This window comes from Podarcis tiliguerta (assembly GCF_965153285.1).
Source record: "Podarcis tiliguerta genome assembly, chromosome: 2".
Classification (NCBI taxonomy): domain Eukaryota; kingdom Metazoa; phylum Chordata; class Lepidosauria; order Squamata; family Lacertidae; genus Podarcis; species Podarcis tiliguerta.
The window spans coordinates 3,686,975-3,705,212 of NC_139535.1; the positions used below are offsets into that span (position 1 = coordinate 3,686,975).

Genomic DNA, 18,238 nt, shown 5'->3' on the forward strand with positions numbered 1-18,238 from the left:
GAGGCAGGACATTTGGGGAGTCACTGCTTGCCAGAATGGACCGTCCTGGGCCAGACATGCCAATGGCCTGATTCACAATTTTGTGCCCTTTGCTGACTTGGGGGTCAGTGAAATGGATGTCATGCACAGAAGCACACAGATCACACACAGGGTTCTTTAAGAGGAATTTTTTTAATATTGCTGGATTCCTAGATCCAAATGTGGGGCAGAATACTCTCCAGGAAGAGAGAGCCTCAGCAGAGGTTTTAAAAAACAAAACACGAAGCAAAGTGTAGTGTGAGAATAAAGGCTGTTAGACCTTTTAAATATCCCAGTGAGTCGCTTACATCAACTTCCCCTTTCTACCCCTGTAGCACACAGTTTGGTAAGTTTTGTTGAAAAATTACTTACAAACTTCAAAGATCAGATTCACGTGCTTTTTCATGCAGCAGCAAGGAAAACACAGGTGGAAAGACTTAGTTACAGAACTTGGTAAAAAATGTTTCTGAACACATGGAATGAGCTTGGAGGGAGAAGCTCATACATGCTTCTTGGTTGTAAGTTCACATGGTGAAAGAAGAAGAGTTTGGATTTGATATTCCACTTTATCACTACCCGAAGGAGTCTCAAAGCGTCTAACATTCTCCTTTCCCTTCCTCCCCCACAACAAACACTCTGTGAGGTGAGTGGGGCTGAGATACTTCAGAGAAGTGTGACTAGCCCAAGGTCACCCAGCAGCTGCATGTGGAGGAGCGGAGACGCGAACCCGGTTCACCAGATTACGAGTCTACCGCTCTTAACCACTACACCACACTGGCTCTCTGAAAGAGGATGAACAGCGGAAAGAAGGTGAACAAAAGAACTTTCCTAAACTGTCCGTCACCAGAAGTGAGGAGGTGTGACCTGGTCAAGTCTAAGAACAACGACTTACTCTATGCTCTTAACCCCTTCATGCATTAACTAGAGCTACTCATGCTAGTTATATGAGACTGCATTTCCCACAGTGCCATCTTTAGTTTTTGTTGAGAGGTGTTCCTTTGTATTCAGATCAGGCCTCAGTACAAGAATGTAGCATTTGGGGATGAAGATGCAGCCCAGAAGCCCAGCACTGGAGGCCAACATAGAGAAGACCTGCACAGCTACCATGTATTTCCCCTTGGTGCTCAGGTAGGTGGGCACAAAGGACACCCAAACACTGCAGAAGACCAGCATGCTGAAAGTGATCAGCTTGGCCTCATTGAAGGCCCCAGGTAGCTTCTTGGCCAGGAAAGCCACTGTGAAGCAGATGGCAGCCAGGAAGCCCATGTAGCCAAGGGCAGCATAAAACATGGCCACAGACCCTTCATTGCATTGCAGGATGATTTCTGCAGGATCAACATGCATATTAAACTCTGGGAACGGTGGGGAGATCAACAACCAGGCAGTGCAGAGGAGAACTTGGACACTGGAGCAGGAAAGGACAATAGAGGTGGCCAGATTCCTCCCTAGCCATCTGCTCACCCTGTTCCCTGGCTTTGTGACCAGGAAGGCCAGCACCACAGTGATAGTTTTTGCCAAGACGGAAGAGACGGCAACTGAGAAGATGATGCTGAATGATGTTCGTTGGAGAAGGCAGGTCACTTTCCCTGGCCGGCCGATGAACAGGAAGGAGCACAAAAAGGAGAACAGAAGAGAGAGGAGGAGAATGTAAGAGAGATCGCGGTTGTTGGCTTTGACTATTGGAGTTTTCAGGAATCTTATGAAAAGTCCTAACACAAAGCATGTGGTTAAAGACAAGAAGAGGGCAAAGGAAGCCAGGAGGATTCCCAAGGGTTCTTCATAAGCGAGGAAGGTAATAATCTTGGGGACACATTTGTCTCTGGCCTCGTTTGGATGCTGATCTTCTGGGCATCTGGTGCAATGGTTTGCATCTGAGAAAGAGAATGGTGTTAGTATCATTCATACCTATAACTGTCCATATTTCAATATATTAGGGGAAATATGGGAGAGGCTAGTATAGTAGGGATGGAGAGAGGAATCTATAGTAGGGATGGAGAGAGGAAAAAGTTCATCAGAAGAGGTCGTGCTTTGCATACAGAAGCTTACATGCAGAGAGGCAGTGTGGTGTAGTGGTTAAGGTGGCATTACATGGGTTCTTCCCCTCCTCGTTTAATCCCCACAACAACCCTGTATGTAAGGTAGGTTAGGAAGAGAGGCAGTGAACAGCCCACAGTTCGAATCCAACATTCTAACCACTACACCACACAGACTCTTCTTCTTAAGAGTCACCCACCTTCCTGAGTGGAGATGGTCCCCTCTGTACACTGAACACAAGCGTAACAGCAAACCAGCTGCCCTTCCTGGATCTCCTTGGCAAACCCAGGGTAGCAGCTTTGAGTGCACCTGGAAATGGGCACAGTCTAAAGAGAGAGAGAGAAAAGGAGCGTTAAGCGGGAAGCCTAAGGAGTATTTGTGTCCATAGGATTTGTTAATGTGGTTTAAAAACGTGTATACCTGAAGGAGCGTCTCCACCCGCATCCTTCAGCCTGGACACTGAGGTCCAACGCTGAGGGCCTTCTGGCGGTTCCCTCGCTGCGAGAAGTGAGGTTACAGGGAACCAGGCAGAGGGCCTTCTCGGTAGTGGCACCCTCCCAGCAGATGTCAAAGTAATAAACAACTATTTTACTTCTAAAATACAACCGAAGGCGGCCCTGTTTAGGGAAGTTTTTAATGTCTGACGCTGTACAGTGGTACCTCGGGTTAAGAACTTAATTCGTTCCGGAGGTCCATTCTTAACCTGAAACTGTTCTTAACCTGAGGTACCACTTTAGCTAATGAGGCCTTCCGCTGCCACCACATGATTTCTGTTCTCATCCTGAAGCAAAGTCCTTAACCTGAGGCACTATTTCTGGGTTAGCGGCGTCTGTAATCTGAAGCGTCTGTAATACGAGGTACCACTGTATTGTTTTTAATATTCGATTGGAAGCCGCCCAGAGTGGCTGGGGAAACCCAGCCAGATGGGCAGGGTATAAATAAATAAATAAATTTATTATTATTATTATTATTATTATTATTATTACTACTTTTGATCCAAAACCGCATGGCAGCGGAACCTATTTGATGTGTTCATTTGTTTCAGCATCCATATCCCTCCTAACTCTACATAATACCAGGCGTGCCAACTCTATGGGGCTGAGGCCTCTACAGGGCCCTCCCCAATGTCTTCTGGGGTGGGGCTCTGCGCCTCTAATCTTGAAGGTGCAGAGGAGGCCTGTCCGCAGGTTGTCCTGATGCGGCACGGCCAGGCAGGAAGACGCCCCGGGCTGACAAGCACAGCCACGCATGCCAACGTCACATCAGAAAGATGCCAGACCCACCAAGTCACCCTATTTTCTAGGGACGTCCCTAATTTAGAGAATCATAGAATCATAGAATCATAGAGTTGGAAGAGACCACAAGGGCCATCGAGTCCAACCCCCTGCCAAGTAGGAAACACCATCAGAGCACTCCTGACATATGGTTGTCAAGTCTCTGCTTAAAGACCTCCAAGGAAGGAGACTCCACCACACTCCTTGGCAGCAAATTCCACTGTCGAACAGCTCTTACTGTCAGGAAGTTCTTCCTAATGTTTAGGTGGAATCTTCTTTCTTGTAGTTTGGATCCATTGCTCCGTGTCCGCTTCTCTGGAGCAGCAGAAAACAACCTTTCTCCCTCCTCTATGTGACATCCTTTTATATATTTGAACATGGCTATCATATCACCCCTTAACCTCCTCTTCTCCAGGCTAAACATGCCCAGCTCCCTTAGCCGTTCCTCATAAGGCATCGTTTCCAGGCCTTTGACCATTTTGGTTGCCCCCCTCTGGACACGTTCCAGTTTGTCAGTGTCCTTCTTGAACTGTGGTGCCCAGAACTGGACACAGTACTCCAGGTCCCGGCTTCTAATTTGATCCTGGAATGTCCTGCTTTTTCTTAGGACGTCCCTATTTTCATCGGGGAAAGGTTGGTGGGTATGGAGTTATCAGACCCCCAAGCCATCTGAAGGTAATCCTGCATAGGGAAGTTTTTAAAAAAAAATGTTTAATTTTTTACTATGTTTTTACATATGTTGGAAGCTGCCCAGAGTGGCTGGGGCAACCCAGTCAGATGTGTGGGGTATAAATAGTAAAATTATCATTATGGAATGGGACGTCCCGATTCTCATCGGATAAATGTTGGAGGGTATGGGAGGCCTCTCCCAATGCAACAGACGTCATGGGCAATGTGCATGACATCACACACAGCCCTCCTGATATTGGGCGCAACTCTGTGTTTGTGTATACAGTGGACGCTCAGGTTGTGAATGTGATCCATGCAGGAAGCACATTCACAACCCACAGCATCACGTCTGCGCATGCGCGGGTCGCAATTTGGCACTTCTGCGCATGCGCAAAGCATAATTTAGCGCTTCTGCGCATGCGCTGAAACCCAGAAGTAACCCAGTGCGGTGTGCAACCCAAAACTGCACAACCTGAAACGACTGTAATACCGAAAGCGGAGTGCAAGTCTGAAAGAAACCAAAAATGATCGCAAAAATAAGCAAAATTTCAATTCTAGAATAACAGTAATAACAAACAGTAACTGTGAAAAATCAACCTAGAAACGCACAGATGATCAGCCGAAATCAAACATATCAGCAGAAGGTCCTGAACAAAAAACACCCATAAGGTAAAAGGTAAAGGTAAAGGACCCCTGGACAGTTAAGTCCAGTCAAAGTCAACGATGCGTTGTGGCACTCATCTTGCTTTACAGGCCGAGGGAGCCGGCGTTTGTCCACAGACAGCTTTCCGGGTCTTGTGGCCAGCATGACTAAACTGCTTCTGGCACAACAGGACGGAAGCCGCAGAGCACATGGAAACGCCATTTACCTTTCCACCACAACGGTACCTATTTATCTACTTGCACCGGCATGCTTTTGAACTGCTAGGTTGGCAGGAGCTGGGACAGAGCAACGGGAGCTCACTTATGCTCATTTATGCGACTACAGCAGCAAGAATGTTACTTGCCCAAAAATGGAAAGAAGAAGTCCCAGCGAAAGAAGAATGGATACAAAAACTTACGGAATATGCAGAAATGGCGAAACTTGCCAGAAAAAAACAAACAAGATAACAAACTTTTAATAAAAGAATGGAAATGGCTTATTTAATAAACAGTAAATAGATAAGAACATAGGCGGGATTGTTGTAATAACCTGCAGTTTTATACGAGTTTATATTTACAGTCGATGAATAAATGAGCAAATTAAGTTAATTTGGAATATGCAGAAAATATAAAAAAATAGATTTAAGGAACAGCAGAAAGAGAGGAAAGGAAGTCAAGTTTCGAAATGTTAAGACAATAGTAAAATTATTGAAATGCATAAAACTGAAAATCTTTTTTTTTTTAAATACCTTGTTAAACTGCAACGGCCACACGATGGCTTCTGGGTTGATGGTAAACTTGACATTGGAGGATGCCTGCCCCTCGATGCTCCCAATTTTCACTCTGGCACGAGTTTGATTGGGGAACAGGACCCAGTTCACGAGGTTGAAGTTGGCTGGCAACTCCCCGTTCTCATCAAAATAAAACTCTCCCATGGAAGAATTTGAAGGCTGGGTTTTTTTCAAGAAAGTGTGGAACTGGAACGGCAGAGAAAGCGCCAGCGTTCAGAAAGCACGACAACTCCATATGATAACGGTGGGATCGTGTGCAAACTTCCTAATAGTGCCTGTGCGTAGTGTGTGTTTGAGCAAATTACACCCAAAGGGAGGATTGACGCATGTGGAGCAAAGAGCCAAAGAAAAATTATTTGTTGCTTAGTCGTTTAGTCGTGTCCGACTCTTCATGACCCCACGTACCAGAGCTCACTCCTGTCTTCCACTGCCTCCCGCAGTTTGGTCAAACTCATGCTAGTAGCTTCGAGAACACTGTCCAACCATCTTGTCCTTTGTCGTCCCCTTCTCCTTGTGCCCTCAATCTTTCCCAACATCAGGGTCTTTTCCAGGGAGTCTTCTCTTCTCATGAGGTGGCCAAAGTATTGGCGCCTCAGCTTCAGGATCTATCCTTCCAGTGAGCACGCAGGGCTGATTTCCTTCAGAATGGATCAGTTTGATCTTCTTGCAGTTCATAGGACTCTCAAGAGTCTCCTCCAGCACCCTAATTCAAAAGCATGCATTCTTCAGCGATCAGCCTTCTTTATGGTCCAGCTCTCACTTCCATACATTATGTTGTTGTTGTTTAGTCGTTTAGTCGTGTCCGACTCTTCGTGACCCCATGGACCAGAGCGCACTCCTGTCTTCCACTGCCTCCCGCAGTTTCCTCAAACTCATGCTGGTAGCTTCCAGAACACTATCCAACCATCTCGTCCTCTGTCGTCCCCTTCTCCTTGTGCCCTCTATCTTTCCCAACATCAGGGTCTTTTCCAGGGAGTCTTCTCTTCTCATGAGGTGGCCAAAGTCTTGGAGCCTCAGCTTCAGGATCTGTCCTTCCAGTGAGCACTCAGGGCTGATTTCCTTAAGAATGGAGAGGTTTGATCTTCTTGCAGTCCATGGGACTCTCAAGAGTCTCCTCCAGCACCCTAATTATAACACCTACTAAACTCAGGAATTTAGGTGGGTCTAGCACCACAAATTCATGGCAATATGAATACACATCTTTATGGAGGAGGAGGAGGAGGAAGAGGAAGAGGAGGAAGAGGAAGAGGAGGAGGAGGAGGCTAAGCACAACTATAATTCTAGATCAGGACTCCAGGACTGGACAATGGATTGCAATTTGTAGCAAAAGGAGAATGGAAATACCTGCCATGGTTGTAGCCTTTGAAGGCTCCACTTGTCTCCTCCACCAACCACCGACCACTTGGGTCTGAATGAATATGCAGTGTTTAAGGCCTGAGCCAAGGCTTGGATGCTGTAATATATGCTGTAGCTCTCACGAGACATAGTTTCATCGGGCTCCTTTTTGAGCAGAGTCTCCAGTTCCTCCTTCTCCGTGCATCTTGTCCAGCCTCTCACAGGCAACTCATCCGTTGAACACGAACAGTTGAATGCTTTCTGCCAAAACCGCAGAGCAGCAAATAAGTCTGGTTGATAGTGCTTGTGCGCCCCCCTTTGTTTGGTCTTCATTACAAAGGACAAAGCACCATGGATGAGCAGGAAGTTCTGGGTATCAGAAAACAAGATTGAACTGATGCCCTGGATATCTGTTGTGATCCAGATTTTCGCCCCTGCGTACGCCTTTCCAAGAATGTGCTGTATCATGAGGATGGGACCAAACTGGTGTTCAGCGTCCCCATAGTAAACAAATACATTGGCTCGTCTCCACATGGCAGGTGGTTCATTCTGTGACAGCATTTCGGATAGGGTCCCATGAAGGACTTTTTCCGAGAAGGCCACGCAAATCCCACTACTGGTCATCAGCGGCCTTACAGCATTCATGAAAGTCTCTCCGTTGTCGTTGTCCGGAGCGAAGAGGCCAACCCACGTCCATCTGAAATGCAGGAGCAACTTGACAATCCCCCAGTACTGAGTTTCCTCATTTGGGGCCATTGTGTAGATGAAAGGGAACTGGGTTTTGTCGCTAAGGACATGAGTGGCGAAGCCAACACTGACCTAGTAAGAAAAGGATTTGTGTTTTATTTTCAGGAAAACATAAAAGGAGCCTTGGCTGTGTGGATCACTGGTTCAACTCTCATCTCTATCTCAGCTTGGATCCACATTCTCTCATTCTTCCTTTCACACAGCACCTAAATCAGACTCATTTGCTAGGTGGGAAAGAGTGGGATTTTGTGAACACAGAGACTTCTACACTAATTGGTTTTGGAGAGGAATAACTCTGGGAACAAATTTGGAATAAACGACCATTTGGATCCATCTCAGTTAGGAAATGGTTTATAGATAGCATAGCACAGCACTGGTACATGTGGCCAACCAGGTTATATAGAATTTAACATAACAAAAGGGAGAAAAAGGAAGAGGTCTTTTTCAAATCAGATCCAAATTGCTTTAAAGGCTATTGCCGTCCTTTTTTTTTACTTGCCAGAAGCGACCACAAATAAGAATTTTACTCAGCTGGCCTCCCATCTCAAATCTACCTGTGGGATTTTGTAGATGCTCAGCATGGTTGAAATCAGTTTGGAGATTTCACAATAAGCCGCTTCAACAACAGCCAGCAGGTTATTCTGCCCTCTGCAATTGTAGTTCGGAATATGGCTTTCTCCACCAGCCAGCAGGTCAAGGGTGGCATCAGTGGTCATACTCTTGTTGAAATGGGTCTCGTAGATGTTGTAGCCCAGGCTGACGTTGGGTAAGAGCCCGGGGTCCTGGTTGATCTCCTGGGTGGCAAACAAAAACGACAGGATCTGCCACAATTTCCAGCTGCAAGCAAAGAGTGGTCTCAGGCAGCTATTCTCCTTCCCTTTATTTCTAAGAGCACAAGGCGAATTCTGTGCCAGCAGTGCAGGTGCCCCAAAGATAACTTGAAGCCATTAGTTCGAGTCCTACCACATAGCATCAACTGTGGTATCTCCCTTTCTCAAAACTCTCAGCATCCCTCTGACTTTTGTCCTTCTCACTATCTGTGAGTTGAGGATGGGTGAGTTGAGGGAGAGACCCCACCCATTTACTGTCTCCCACAGAGCCCTTCGTTTGTCCTCCTTACGCTTCGTTTTTTCATTCCAAAAATTAAAAGCCTTGATTCGATTTGAACACTTGCTGATTCCAAGGATTAGAGGAGCCTGGACTGAATTCTAACACTTGCCGAATCGAAGAATTACAGGGATCTGGCACCCACAAGCTCATAACACTACCCCACCCCAGAACCAGAAACCTGTCTCCATATGTGCAATCAAACAGCAAAATGCAGCTTCCCTCTAGAAGGATAAGTCAGGGAAGTAGAACACAATTAGACTTTTAACCCAACCTAGTATGGTAACGGGACGCAGGTGGTGCTGTGGGTTAAACCACAGAGCCTAGGACTTGCCGATCAGAAGGTCGGCGGTTCAAATCCCCGCGACAGGCTGAGCTCCCGTTGCTCGGTCCCTGCTCCTGCCAACCAGGAAGGTAAACGGCGTTTCCGTGTGCTGCTCTGGTTTGCCAGAAGCGGCTTAGTCATGCTGGCCACATGACCCAGAAGCTGTACGCCAGCTCCCTCGGCCAATAAAGCGAAATGAGCGCCGCAACCCCAGAGTCGGCAACGACGGGTCCCTTTACCTTTTAGTATGGTAACAGCTTCAAGCAAATCCATCTCTTCAGGCTCTTTCTCATTGGCGAACACTCCCTACCCCCAGTTCTGCGTTCTAGACCAGCTTACGCAGTCACTCACAATGGGCAGCCCAAATATGATGAGTTTCTGACATTTTTCAGCCAGGATGCAAACCTCAGTACCTGAGCTGCGTTAACCAAAGCCCTTGCTCATTCTTGTGCTCCTGCAGCACAGAGCAGCTTTCACACACACACACACCACACACACACACACACACACACACACAGTTATCTGAACAGTTCCTAAAAACCACCACCCCATTCCCACGAAAACATGCAAAAAGCACAAATCAACAGCATTTCATACACCATGGCCAAACCTTGCAGGAAGGATCCCTGCAGAAAGTAAGTAAACAAAAGCACAAACCCCTGTTGCCTGCATGGCTCTTTGTCTTGGCATTTCACAGGGCTCTCAGTTAAAGTAGATCAACAATGATTTCGGAGCTAAAATCATAGGTTCAGACTTTTGGGAGCCCTTCAATATCCCTTTGGCCTGCCATGTGGTTGTGGAACAGAGGCGTCAAAATCACATCGCAGTCCCAGTGAGTCCCTCTGGCACACTGGTGGTCGCCTTCACCTTTCCCGCTCTTACTGCTCCAGAGCCAGTCCACTTCACCCCCTTCCCCAAACTCCAAATCAAAGCACTTCCACAAGTCTTTATCTGGGGGGACTATCTTCTGATGGGAAGTTTTGCTTCTGCCTAGAACATTGAGTTCATGAAACATCGCACCCTGACCTGTTCTTAATGCATGGTTGACCACATCTATGAATGCGATGGTTATGCCCTTTTAAGTTTTGCTATATCAATCACTAGTTTTCATACCTGTCCAATTCTGTGTTCTTTTCCCAACCTTTAATCTATTGATGATTAATGCCTATATGCAACCCTTGCATTGTCTTTGTGTTAACCAATCAGCAACAAGCACATACGTGGCAATGCTGTAATATTCAATAAAAGGGACTCTCTGAGACGTGCTCGAGAGATGCCTCCCGTATGACACTGGTCACTCGTCTGTCGTTTATTTCAACCCAACAATCTTCAAGATCAGCTGGCCCAGTCCACCCAAGTTACTAGCCAGAAATTCCACTCTTGGCTTACTCCCAATGTCTCTTTGATAGAGGTAGATAATCTCCACAATGGCTCTTGGACCCCAAACTTATGGGATCCTGGATGACCCTGGCTGCTGGGGCTTGCTTAAGACCTGCACCCAGTACAGGGACTGGTCCTCACCCCACAAGGTCATCTTGGAGCACCCAAGGGGGGAAATCATTGAAGGGTTTTCTCTCACCCAATTCAGCAGGAGTCAGCTGTTCCCCTGACCCCACTCACCGGAAGAGATCTAGCAGCAGCAGCAGCAGCTCTTCTCCATCCTGCTGTTTGCCCTCCACTGAGGTACTTTCCTTCTGCGCCCCTTTTTCCACAGTAGAAGCTCCTCTGCACCTGTCTGTCTGCCCTCTCTTTGCTGTCCAAGCCCCTCAGCTGCCCAGCCACACCCTGGATTTCTCTGGCCACCCCTATCATCTAGGTGCCTTGCAGCTGGGCTCCTGGCTCACGTCAAACCCCCTGTAGCTCATCTCATCCAGCAGGGCCCTTATCTTGCAGGGAGTCGAGCTTTCCTCCTCACTGAGACTTCTCACCCACTCCACCAGCAGCGGGTCTGCTCTGTCAAGCTGCTGGCTTAGCCACGGCGCCAATCCCACTTCTGATACCAGTGTTGCACGCTGCCCCAATCTTCAGCTATGTGAGATTTTAGGGTTTACCCAGGGTTCGTCTTTCCTTTTGGGAATGAACTACTGCAGGGACTGTGGTGTCTTTAGGATAAAGGGTTTATTTACACAAATATAGAACCTGAGCCTACGATGGAGGGCTTCACAGCATTAACACTCCAAAGCCACAGCCTTGGATTCAAGCAGAGATCCAACATGGCTCTCTTTCTCTGCTTGCTCTTAGGTCTCATTGCAGCCCCAAAACTCCCAGCTGTCCTCTGGATTTTGGCTTTCTCGCTCTTGTTGCTGGAAATCACAGTAGGGGAGCATGTTCTTGTGCCCCAATCCTGGCAGCATGGCCACCGTGGGATGAAGATGCTGGACTGGAGGGACCATTGGCCTGATCCAGCGGGCTCCTCTCAAGTTCTAAATCTCCCTCCCAACAGAGGGACAAAGGAAGGAGATGGGGCAGGTCACTTACCTCCCAATCTTAGTTGTGGGTGGCCAGGAAAGGACATAGGGTTCAAATTTAGCAATTTTCGGAGCGATGATGCCACCAATGAGGTGGTCTCCAGGCCTGTAATAATTCAGGGCATCCTTTTGCCTGAAGACCTCCACTGGACACTTGGCTTTCAGCATCCCATTTGCTCCGCTGGGCATCAGCAGCAGTAGGAGGAGCAGCAGCAAGATCATCTTGGCTCCGCCTGCAAAACTTGCCTCCTGACTGAAGTTATTTCAGTACAGCAGATGCTTCGAACCCAATGGATAACCATAAGTAGCCTCCCACTTTTTTCAGGCTTATTACAAGAAGTAACCTCAACCCTGCCTGTAATTCTGATGTTTACGTTATTGGTCTCAAAGGCCATTTTGGGGGGAAATCCCTGGAGCACGTAAACAAATCACCATTATTTTGATATAATTATTGAGGTTGAGGAGGTCCACCTCCTCTGAAATCTCCTGGATGATCTGGGTGACTCAAGGGACAGAGGAAGAGAAAAACAGGTTTGCAATAACTCCCTGATCATAAGAATTGTAGAGTTGGACGGTCCCCCAAAGTTCATGTAGTCCAACCCCCTGAAATACAGGAATCTCAGCTAAATAATCCCTGGCAGGTGGCCATACAGTCTCTGTTTAAAAACCTCTAGTGAAGAGTCTGCCGCCTTCTGAGGTAGTCTGTTCCACTGTCAAGCAGTTCTTACTGCCAGAAAGTTCTTACTAATGCTTAGTCAGAATTTCCTCCCTTGTAATTTGAACCCATTGCTTTGTGTCCTACTCTCCCAAGGTATTTGAGCTTGTCAACATCCTCCTTAAATTGTGGTGCCCAGAACTGGACACAGTACTCCAGGTGTGGTCTGAGCAAGGCACACTAGAGTTACAATCACTTACCTTGATCAGAACAGTAGACTTCTGTTGATGCAACCTAGAATAGCATTAGATTTTTTTGCACTGTTGACTCATGTTAAGCTTGTGCTCTAGTAAGACTCCTAAATCCTTTCCCCTTGTACTCCTGGAAATTGAGGTGTCCCCTGTCTCATATTTATGAAGCTGGTTATTTCTGCCTAAATGTAGAACCATACATTAGTCCCTATTGAAATTCATTTTGTTAGTTTGGGCCCATCAGTTAAGGTCATTTACCGCTCCCACTTTGGTGTCATCGGAAATCTGATGAGCATTCCCTCCATTATTTCATCCAAGTCCTTTATGAAGACATTGAACAGGAAAAGGGCCAAGGACAGAACCCTGTGGCACCCCACCTATCATTTTTCCCCAGGATGATGAGGAACCATTGATGAGCACATTTTGGGTTCGGTTAGTCAATTAGCTACAAATCCACCTAAGAGTTACCAGTACCTTGACACAAGAGCTACCCACTCTGGAAGAATGGCAGATGAAAGTAATGGACTACATGGAATTGGCTGAAATGACCGGCAGAATCAGAGACCAGGGAGAAGAGACGGTGAAAGAAGATTGGAGGAAGTTTAAAGATTATTTACAGAAATATTATAAGATTAATGAATGTTAGAATGACATCAGATTGAATGTAAAAGGTTATTAGTAAAAAGTTTAAAAATTAAAAGATCCAATATTTTAAGATACAAGAAGATTAAGATATATTAAGATACTAAAACTAAGATAAAAATGAATTAAGACAGAGGGAAGGGATTTGTTGTTTGAATATATGATTTGGAATACAGGGAAGGGAGGTCTGGGGAAGTCGGAGAAATAAGTTAATGCAAGGAATATTATGAAGATAAAATTGTTTTTATTTCTGTCTTTTTTCTTTGATACTTTTTGCTGTTTTGTGTTTGTGCAATTTTGTATTTTTTCTGTTTTTGTTGTTGTTTGTTTTTTCCTGCTTTGTTGTTTCATCTTTTATGTAAAACTTAATAAAATATTTATTAAAAAAAAAGAGTTACCAGTACCTTGTCCAACCCATATTTTACCAACTTCCTTGCAAGAATATCATGGGGGATTCTGTCAAAAGCCTTACTGAAATCAAGACACACTATGTCCACAGCATTCCCCTGATCTACTAAGCTTGTAACTGTATAAAAAAGAAATGAGATTCACCAGGCATGGCTTTGAGAAATTCATGCTGAATGTTAGTAATATTCTTTTTTTAAAAAAAGACATTTTATTAAAAATACAGAATCTTGTGACTTCCCCCCATCCCGTCCACGGTCTTGTTTTGAAAATTCTACAGCTAAATATTAGTCTGTGCTCCAGTTATTATATCAAACCATATTATCCATAATATTTTTTACACTAAAAGTGTGTCAAAATACTGCTCGTTTCTATCTTCTTACAGTGGTCTCCTAGATAACTGGTAATTTCCCCCCACTCTTTTATAAAGTTTTTATCCTCTTGGTTTCCGAGTTTTCCAGGTACCAATATTCTGAAGGAGCAGAAAAGACTTTTTATGTATGGAACAACATCCATGCGGATGTTATTGGCCCAGAGTTGGAAAGATGATAAAGTCCCTACCAGAGAAGAATGGCAAGCCAAGTTGATAGACTACACTGAGATGGCAAAGCTGACTGGAAAACACAGCATCCTATTCTAAGTGCTCACTGACAGACTGCTGAATTATCAGTTCTAGGACTTTTCTGGGTATTGATGTCAAGCTGACTGCTCAGGCGTTGCCTGGGTCTTCTCCCCACCCCTCTGAAGATGGGGACAAATTTTGCCCGCCTCCAGACTGCCCTCCAAATCTTTCTATGCTCACTGAGTTAATACTCACCATGCCTTGCTTGGTGTCTATCACCACTCCCAGGTGCACTATGATCTTGTTGGGATACTGCCAGGGAGACAAAGTCCATCATGAACTCCACGTCGTCTCCGGACGTCCATCGATCTCCCGTAGACATGCAGTATCAGCAATTAGCGACACGAGCTCCAGAAATAACTTCCAAAATTCCAGAGCTCTTGCACGCTCTATCAGTAGAGTTTGCACAGTGAAAGATGCACACAGGAGAGCATTATTTTCAAGTTTATTCAGCGTTGATCAGAACAAAGAAAAACGTGACTGCCTGCTTGAGAGTTCCGGCAGAGAGAGTAGAGAAACGAAAGCAAAGACACAACATAAACATCCTGTGAGACAGGAAATGCGCAGACTCTGTGACTCAAAGCCTGCTCCCTTTTAAGGTGGAACGGAAATATCCTAACAGATCTGTGCTAGGGCCAGCCGGCTTGTTTCCATGCTCACCATGAAAATGCGACTCTGCAGATAGTCTAGGGTCTCTGCTACGTTGCTCTTGACCTATTGGAAAGTCTGAGTGGATCATGATATTGTCCAGGTATGGGGGGGGGGGGAATAGGTGAATGGCCTTCTTCCTTAGATGGGCCACCACAGCTACCAGCACATTTGAGAATGTCCTGGGCTTTAGAGCCAATCCACAGGGGAGGCATTTGTACAGGAAATGCCTCCCCTGGTATGCAAAACACAGAAATATGTGATGGGCTGGGTGAACTAGGATGTGGAGGTACGCCTTGGTCAGATTACAGGCCTGAGACCCTCTGGGATAGTCTTCAAGGAATCCATTTGGTTCAGGTACGAATTGACGATCTTAGGACCTCAGATAGCCCTCCATTTCCCCAACATTTGGAACCATAAAGAGAATAAGGTAGCAGCCAAGTCCACTCTGTGGTTCTGGCCTGTTGCTGTTGGCTGCCTCTTGCCTCCCTTGTAGTTACTACCCTGAGGCTGCTTGAAGAACTGGTCATGGATTAAACACTTTTGGAAGAGATTTATATATGTGAAAGGCAGGGCCAGCCTCATCTGAACAATTGCATTCCATCGTTGTGAAGCCGCTGCAGAAAAGGCCCTGCTGTGTCCATTTACCTGTCCAATCATGTTTATTGATAGACCCTGAAACAGTCCTGGGAGCTGGATTGCAAGTAGCAGGCAAGACTATGTGGATGCAGGTGATCCTTTGATCAATCTGGTCCCTCTGTCATGCAGGGCTTTATACAGTGCTTGAGGATGTATTTGAACTGTTGGACAACTTGGGGAATCATTTCCCCCACCCTCAGTATGTAGAAACCCCCTTCCTGGTGTAGGATATGAATGACCCTGGTTATTGTCTTCCAAAGCAACTACTCTATTCCGAACTTAAAAATGGAAAGCGGTCAACAAAAGAGGTTTAAAGACTCTCTCAAGGCAAATCTAAAAAAATGTAGTATAAACACCGACAATGGGGAAACACTTGCCTGCGAGCACCCCAGTTGGAGAACGGCCTTTACCAAAGTTGTCATGGGCTTTGAAGACATGCTAAGAGGAAGGCACGTTTGGCAAACCCTCATTGAGATCAGAACTCCTGCCCGGAAACCTATGTCCCCACTGTGGAAGGACCTGTGGATCCAGAACTGGCCTCCACAGTCACTTACAGACTCACTCCTAAAACTGAATCATAGAATCATAGAATCATAGAATCATAGAGTTGGAAGAGACCACAAGGGTCATCGAGTCCAACCCCCTGCCAAGCAGGAAACACCATCAGAGCACTCCTGACATATGGTTGTCAAGCCTCTGCTTAAAGACCTCCAAAGAAGGAGACTCCACCACACTCCTTGGCAGCAAATTCCACTGTCGAACAGCTCTTACTGTCAGGAAGTTCTTCCTAATGTTTAGGTGGAATCTTCTTTCTTGTAGTTTGGATCCATTGCTCCGTGTCCGCTTCTCTGGAGCAGCAGAAAACAACCTTTCTCCCTCCTCTATGTGACATCCTTTTATATATTTGAACATGGCTATCATATCACCCCTTAACCTCCTCTTCTCCAGGCTAAACATGCCCAGCTCCCTTAGCCGATCCTCATAAGGCATCGTTTCCAGGCCTTTGACCATTTTGGTTGCCCTCCTCTGTACACGTTCTAGTTTGTCAGTGTCCTTCTTGAACTGTGGTGCCCAGAACTGGACACAGTACTCCAGGTGAGGTCTGACCAGAGCAGAATACAGTGGCACTATAACTTCCCTTGATCTAGATGCTATACTCCTATTGATGCAGCCCAGAATTGCATTGGCTTTTTTAGCTGCCGCGTCACACTGTTGGCTCATGTTAAGTTTGTGGTCAACCAAGACTCCTAGATCCTTTTCACATGTACTGCTCTCAAGCCAGGTGTCACCCATCTTGTATTTGTGCCTCTCATTTTTTTTGCCCAAGTGCAATACTTTACATTTCTCCCTGTTAAAATTCATCTTGTTTGTTTTGGCCCAGTTCTCTAATCTGTCAAGGTCGTTTTGAAGTGTGATCCTGTCTTCTGGGGTGTTAGCCACCCCTCCCAGTTTGGTGTCATCTGCAAATTTGATCAGGATGCCCTTGAGTCCATCATCCAAGTCGTTGATAAAGATGTTGAATAAGACCGGGCCCAAGACAGAACCCTGTGGCACCCCACTAGTCACTCTTCTCCAGGATGAAGAGGTCCATGGAACTGTGTCCATGGAAGACAATCTGACTCAGCTACGAGTGATCACCAAAGAAGAGGATGCTTGAAGATGGAGTTCTGGCTACACTTGTTTCTGTTTGAGATACCTTGCCTCATTCCCAGGAGGGCTTACAGCCCTTTGAATCTGTGTTGTGGAAGGATCCTTGCAGGGATGAAAGGAGGAACAAAAGCCCCTTCCGACTCCTTCTTTCAATCCTTTTATGTGGGACCATCTTTTTGTCTCTGGTCTCTACCAGCGGGTCTTTCAGTTCCTCCCTGAATAGCGTGCCCTCTTTGAAAGGGCCACTGGTTGAGCTGGCTTTGGAACAAGTTAAATTTATTTCTGTTTCTTCAGAACTGGTGTGCTTAAAAAAAGAATCATTTTCCCCCCTTAAGCTCCTTACAGGAAAATCTACAGAATCGGCAAATTTAACTGAATGTCTCTACAGCTTCTCATTTATGCTTTTGCCATGTTATACAGTGGTACCTCGCAAGACGAATGCCTCGGAAGATGAAAAACTCGCAAGACGAAAGAGTTTTTCGTTTTCTGAGTTGCTTCGCAAGACGGATTTCCCTATGGGCTTGCTTCGCAAGACGAAACACCTTGCGCCTTTTTTTTAAAACCGCCAATGCATTCCTACGGGAAACTGTCAATACGCAGCGGTGCTTTGCAAGACGAAAAAACTCGTAGAACGAAAAAACTCGCAGAACGAATTAATTTCGTCTTGCGAGGCACCACTGTGTATCATTCTGAACCCTTGCTATATGGGAGGTCTTCTGCTTAATTTTTTAAATCTAAGCTGTAATAGTTGCTATGAAGCAAAGCCTTGTGTGAGCTACCTGCTCCCATTCATAGGCTCAAAAAAAGTTTTTTGAAGAAAACAACGGATTAAACACTTTTGGAAGAGATTTATATAGGTGAAAGGCAGGGCCAGCCTCATCTGAACAATTGCATTCCATCGTTGTGAAGCCGCTACAGAAAAGGCCCTGCTGTGTCCATTTACCTGTCCAGTCATGTTTATTGATAGACCCTGAAACAGTCCTGGGAGCTGGATTGCAAGTTGCAGGCAAGACTATGTGGGTGCAGGTGATCCTTTGATCAATCTGGTCCCTCTGCCATGCAGGGCTTTATACAGTGCTTGAGGATGTATTTGAACTGTTGGACAGCTTGGGGAATCATTTCCCCCACCCTCAGTATGTAGAAACCCCCTTCCTGGTGTGGGATATGGATGACCCTGTTAGACTGACCTCTCAGCATAAGACCACCATGTGTACAATAGAGGAACAAAATAAAAAATAAAATTCCTTCCAGTAGCACCTTAAGAGACCAACTAGGTTTGTTATTGGTATGAGCTTTTGTGTGCATGCACACTTCTT

At 45.9% G+C, this 18,238-nt stretch overlaps 1 protein-coding gene and 1 long non-coding RNA gene across 2 annotated transcripts; both read right to left on the minus strand.

The window, feature by feature from the left end:
* Positions 1 to 2,223: 2,223 nt before the first annotated feature.
* LOC310670639 (vomeronasal type-2 receptor 26-like) lies at positions 2,224 to 8,441 on the minus strand. Its single transcript, XM_083426265.1, has 4 exons — positions 8,065 to 8,441; positions 6,773 to 7,582; positions 5,387 to 5,614; positions 2,224 to 2,378 (listed from the first exon to the last, which is right to left on the minus strand). The coding sequence occupies exons 1-4, from the start codon at positions 8,224 to 8,226 to the stop codon at positions 2,244 to 2,246; spliced, it is 1,335 nt and encodes a 444-aa protein (XP_083282391.1). The 5' UTR covers positions 8,227 to 8,441; the 3' UTR covers positions 2,224 to 2,243.
* A 2,602-nt stretch (positions 8,442 to 11,043) lies between these two features.
* LOC310671139 lies at positions 11,044 to 14,221 on the minus strand. The gene is made up of 2 exons (XR_014507821.1): positions 13,363 to 14,221; positions 11,044 to 12,790 (listed from the first exon to the last, which is right to left on the minus strand). It is a non-coding gene; the product is annotated as an uncharacterized lncRNA (long non-coding RNA).
* Positions 14,222 to 18,238: the final 4,017 nt, after the last annotated feature.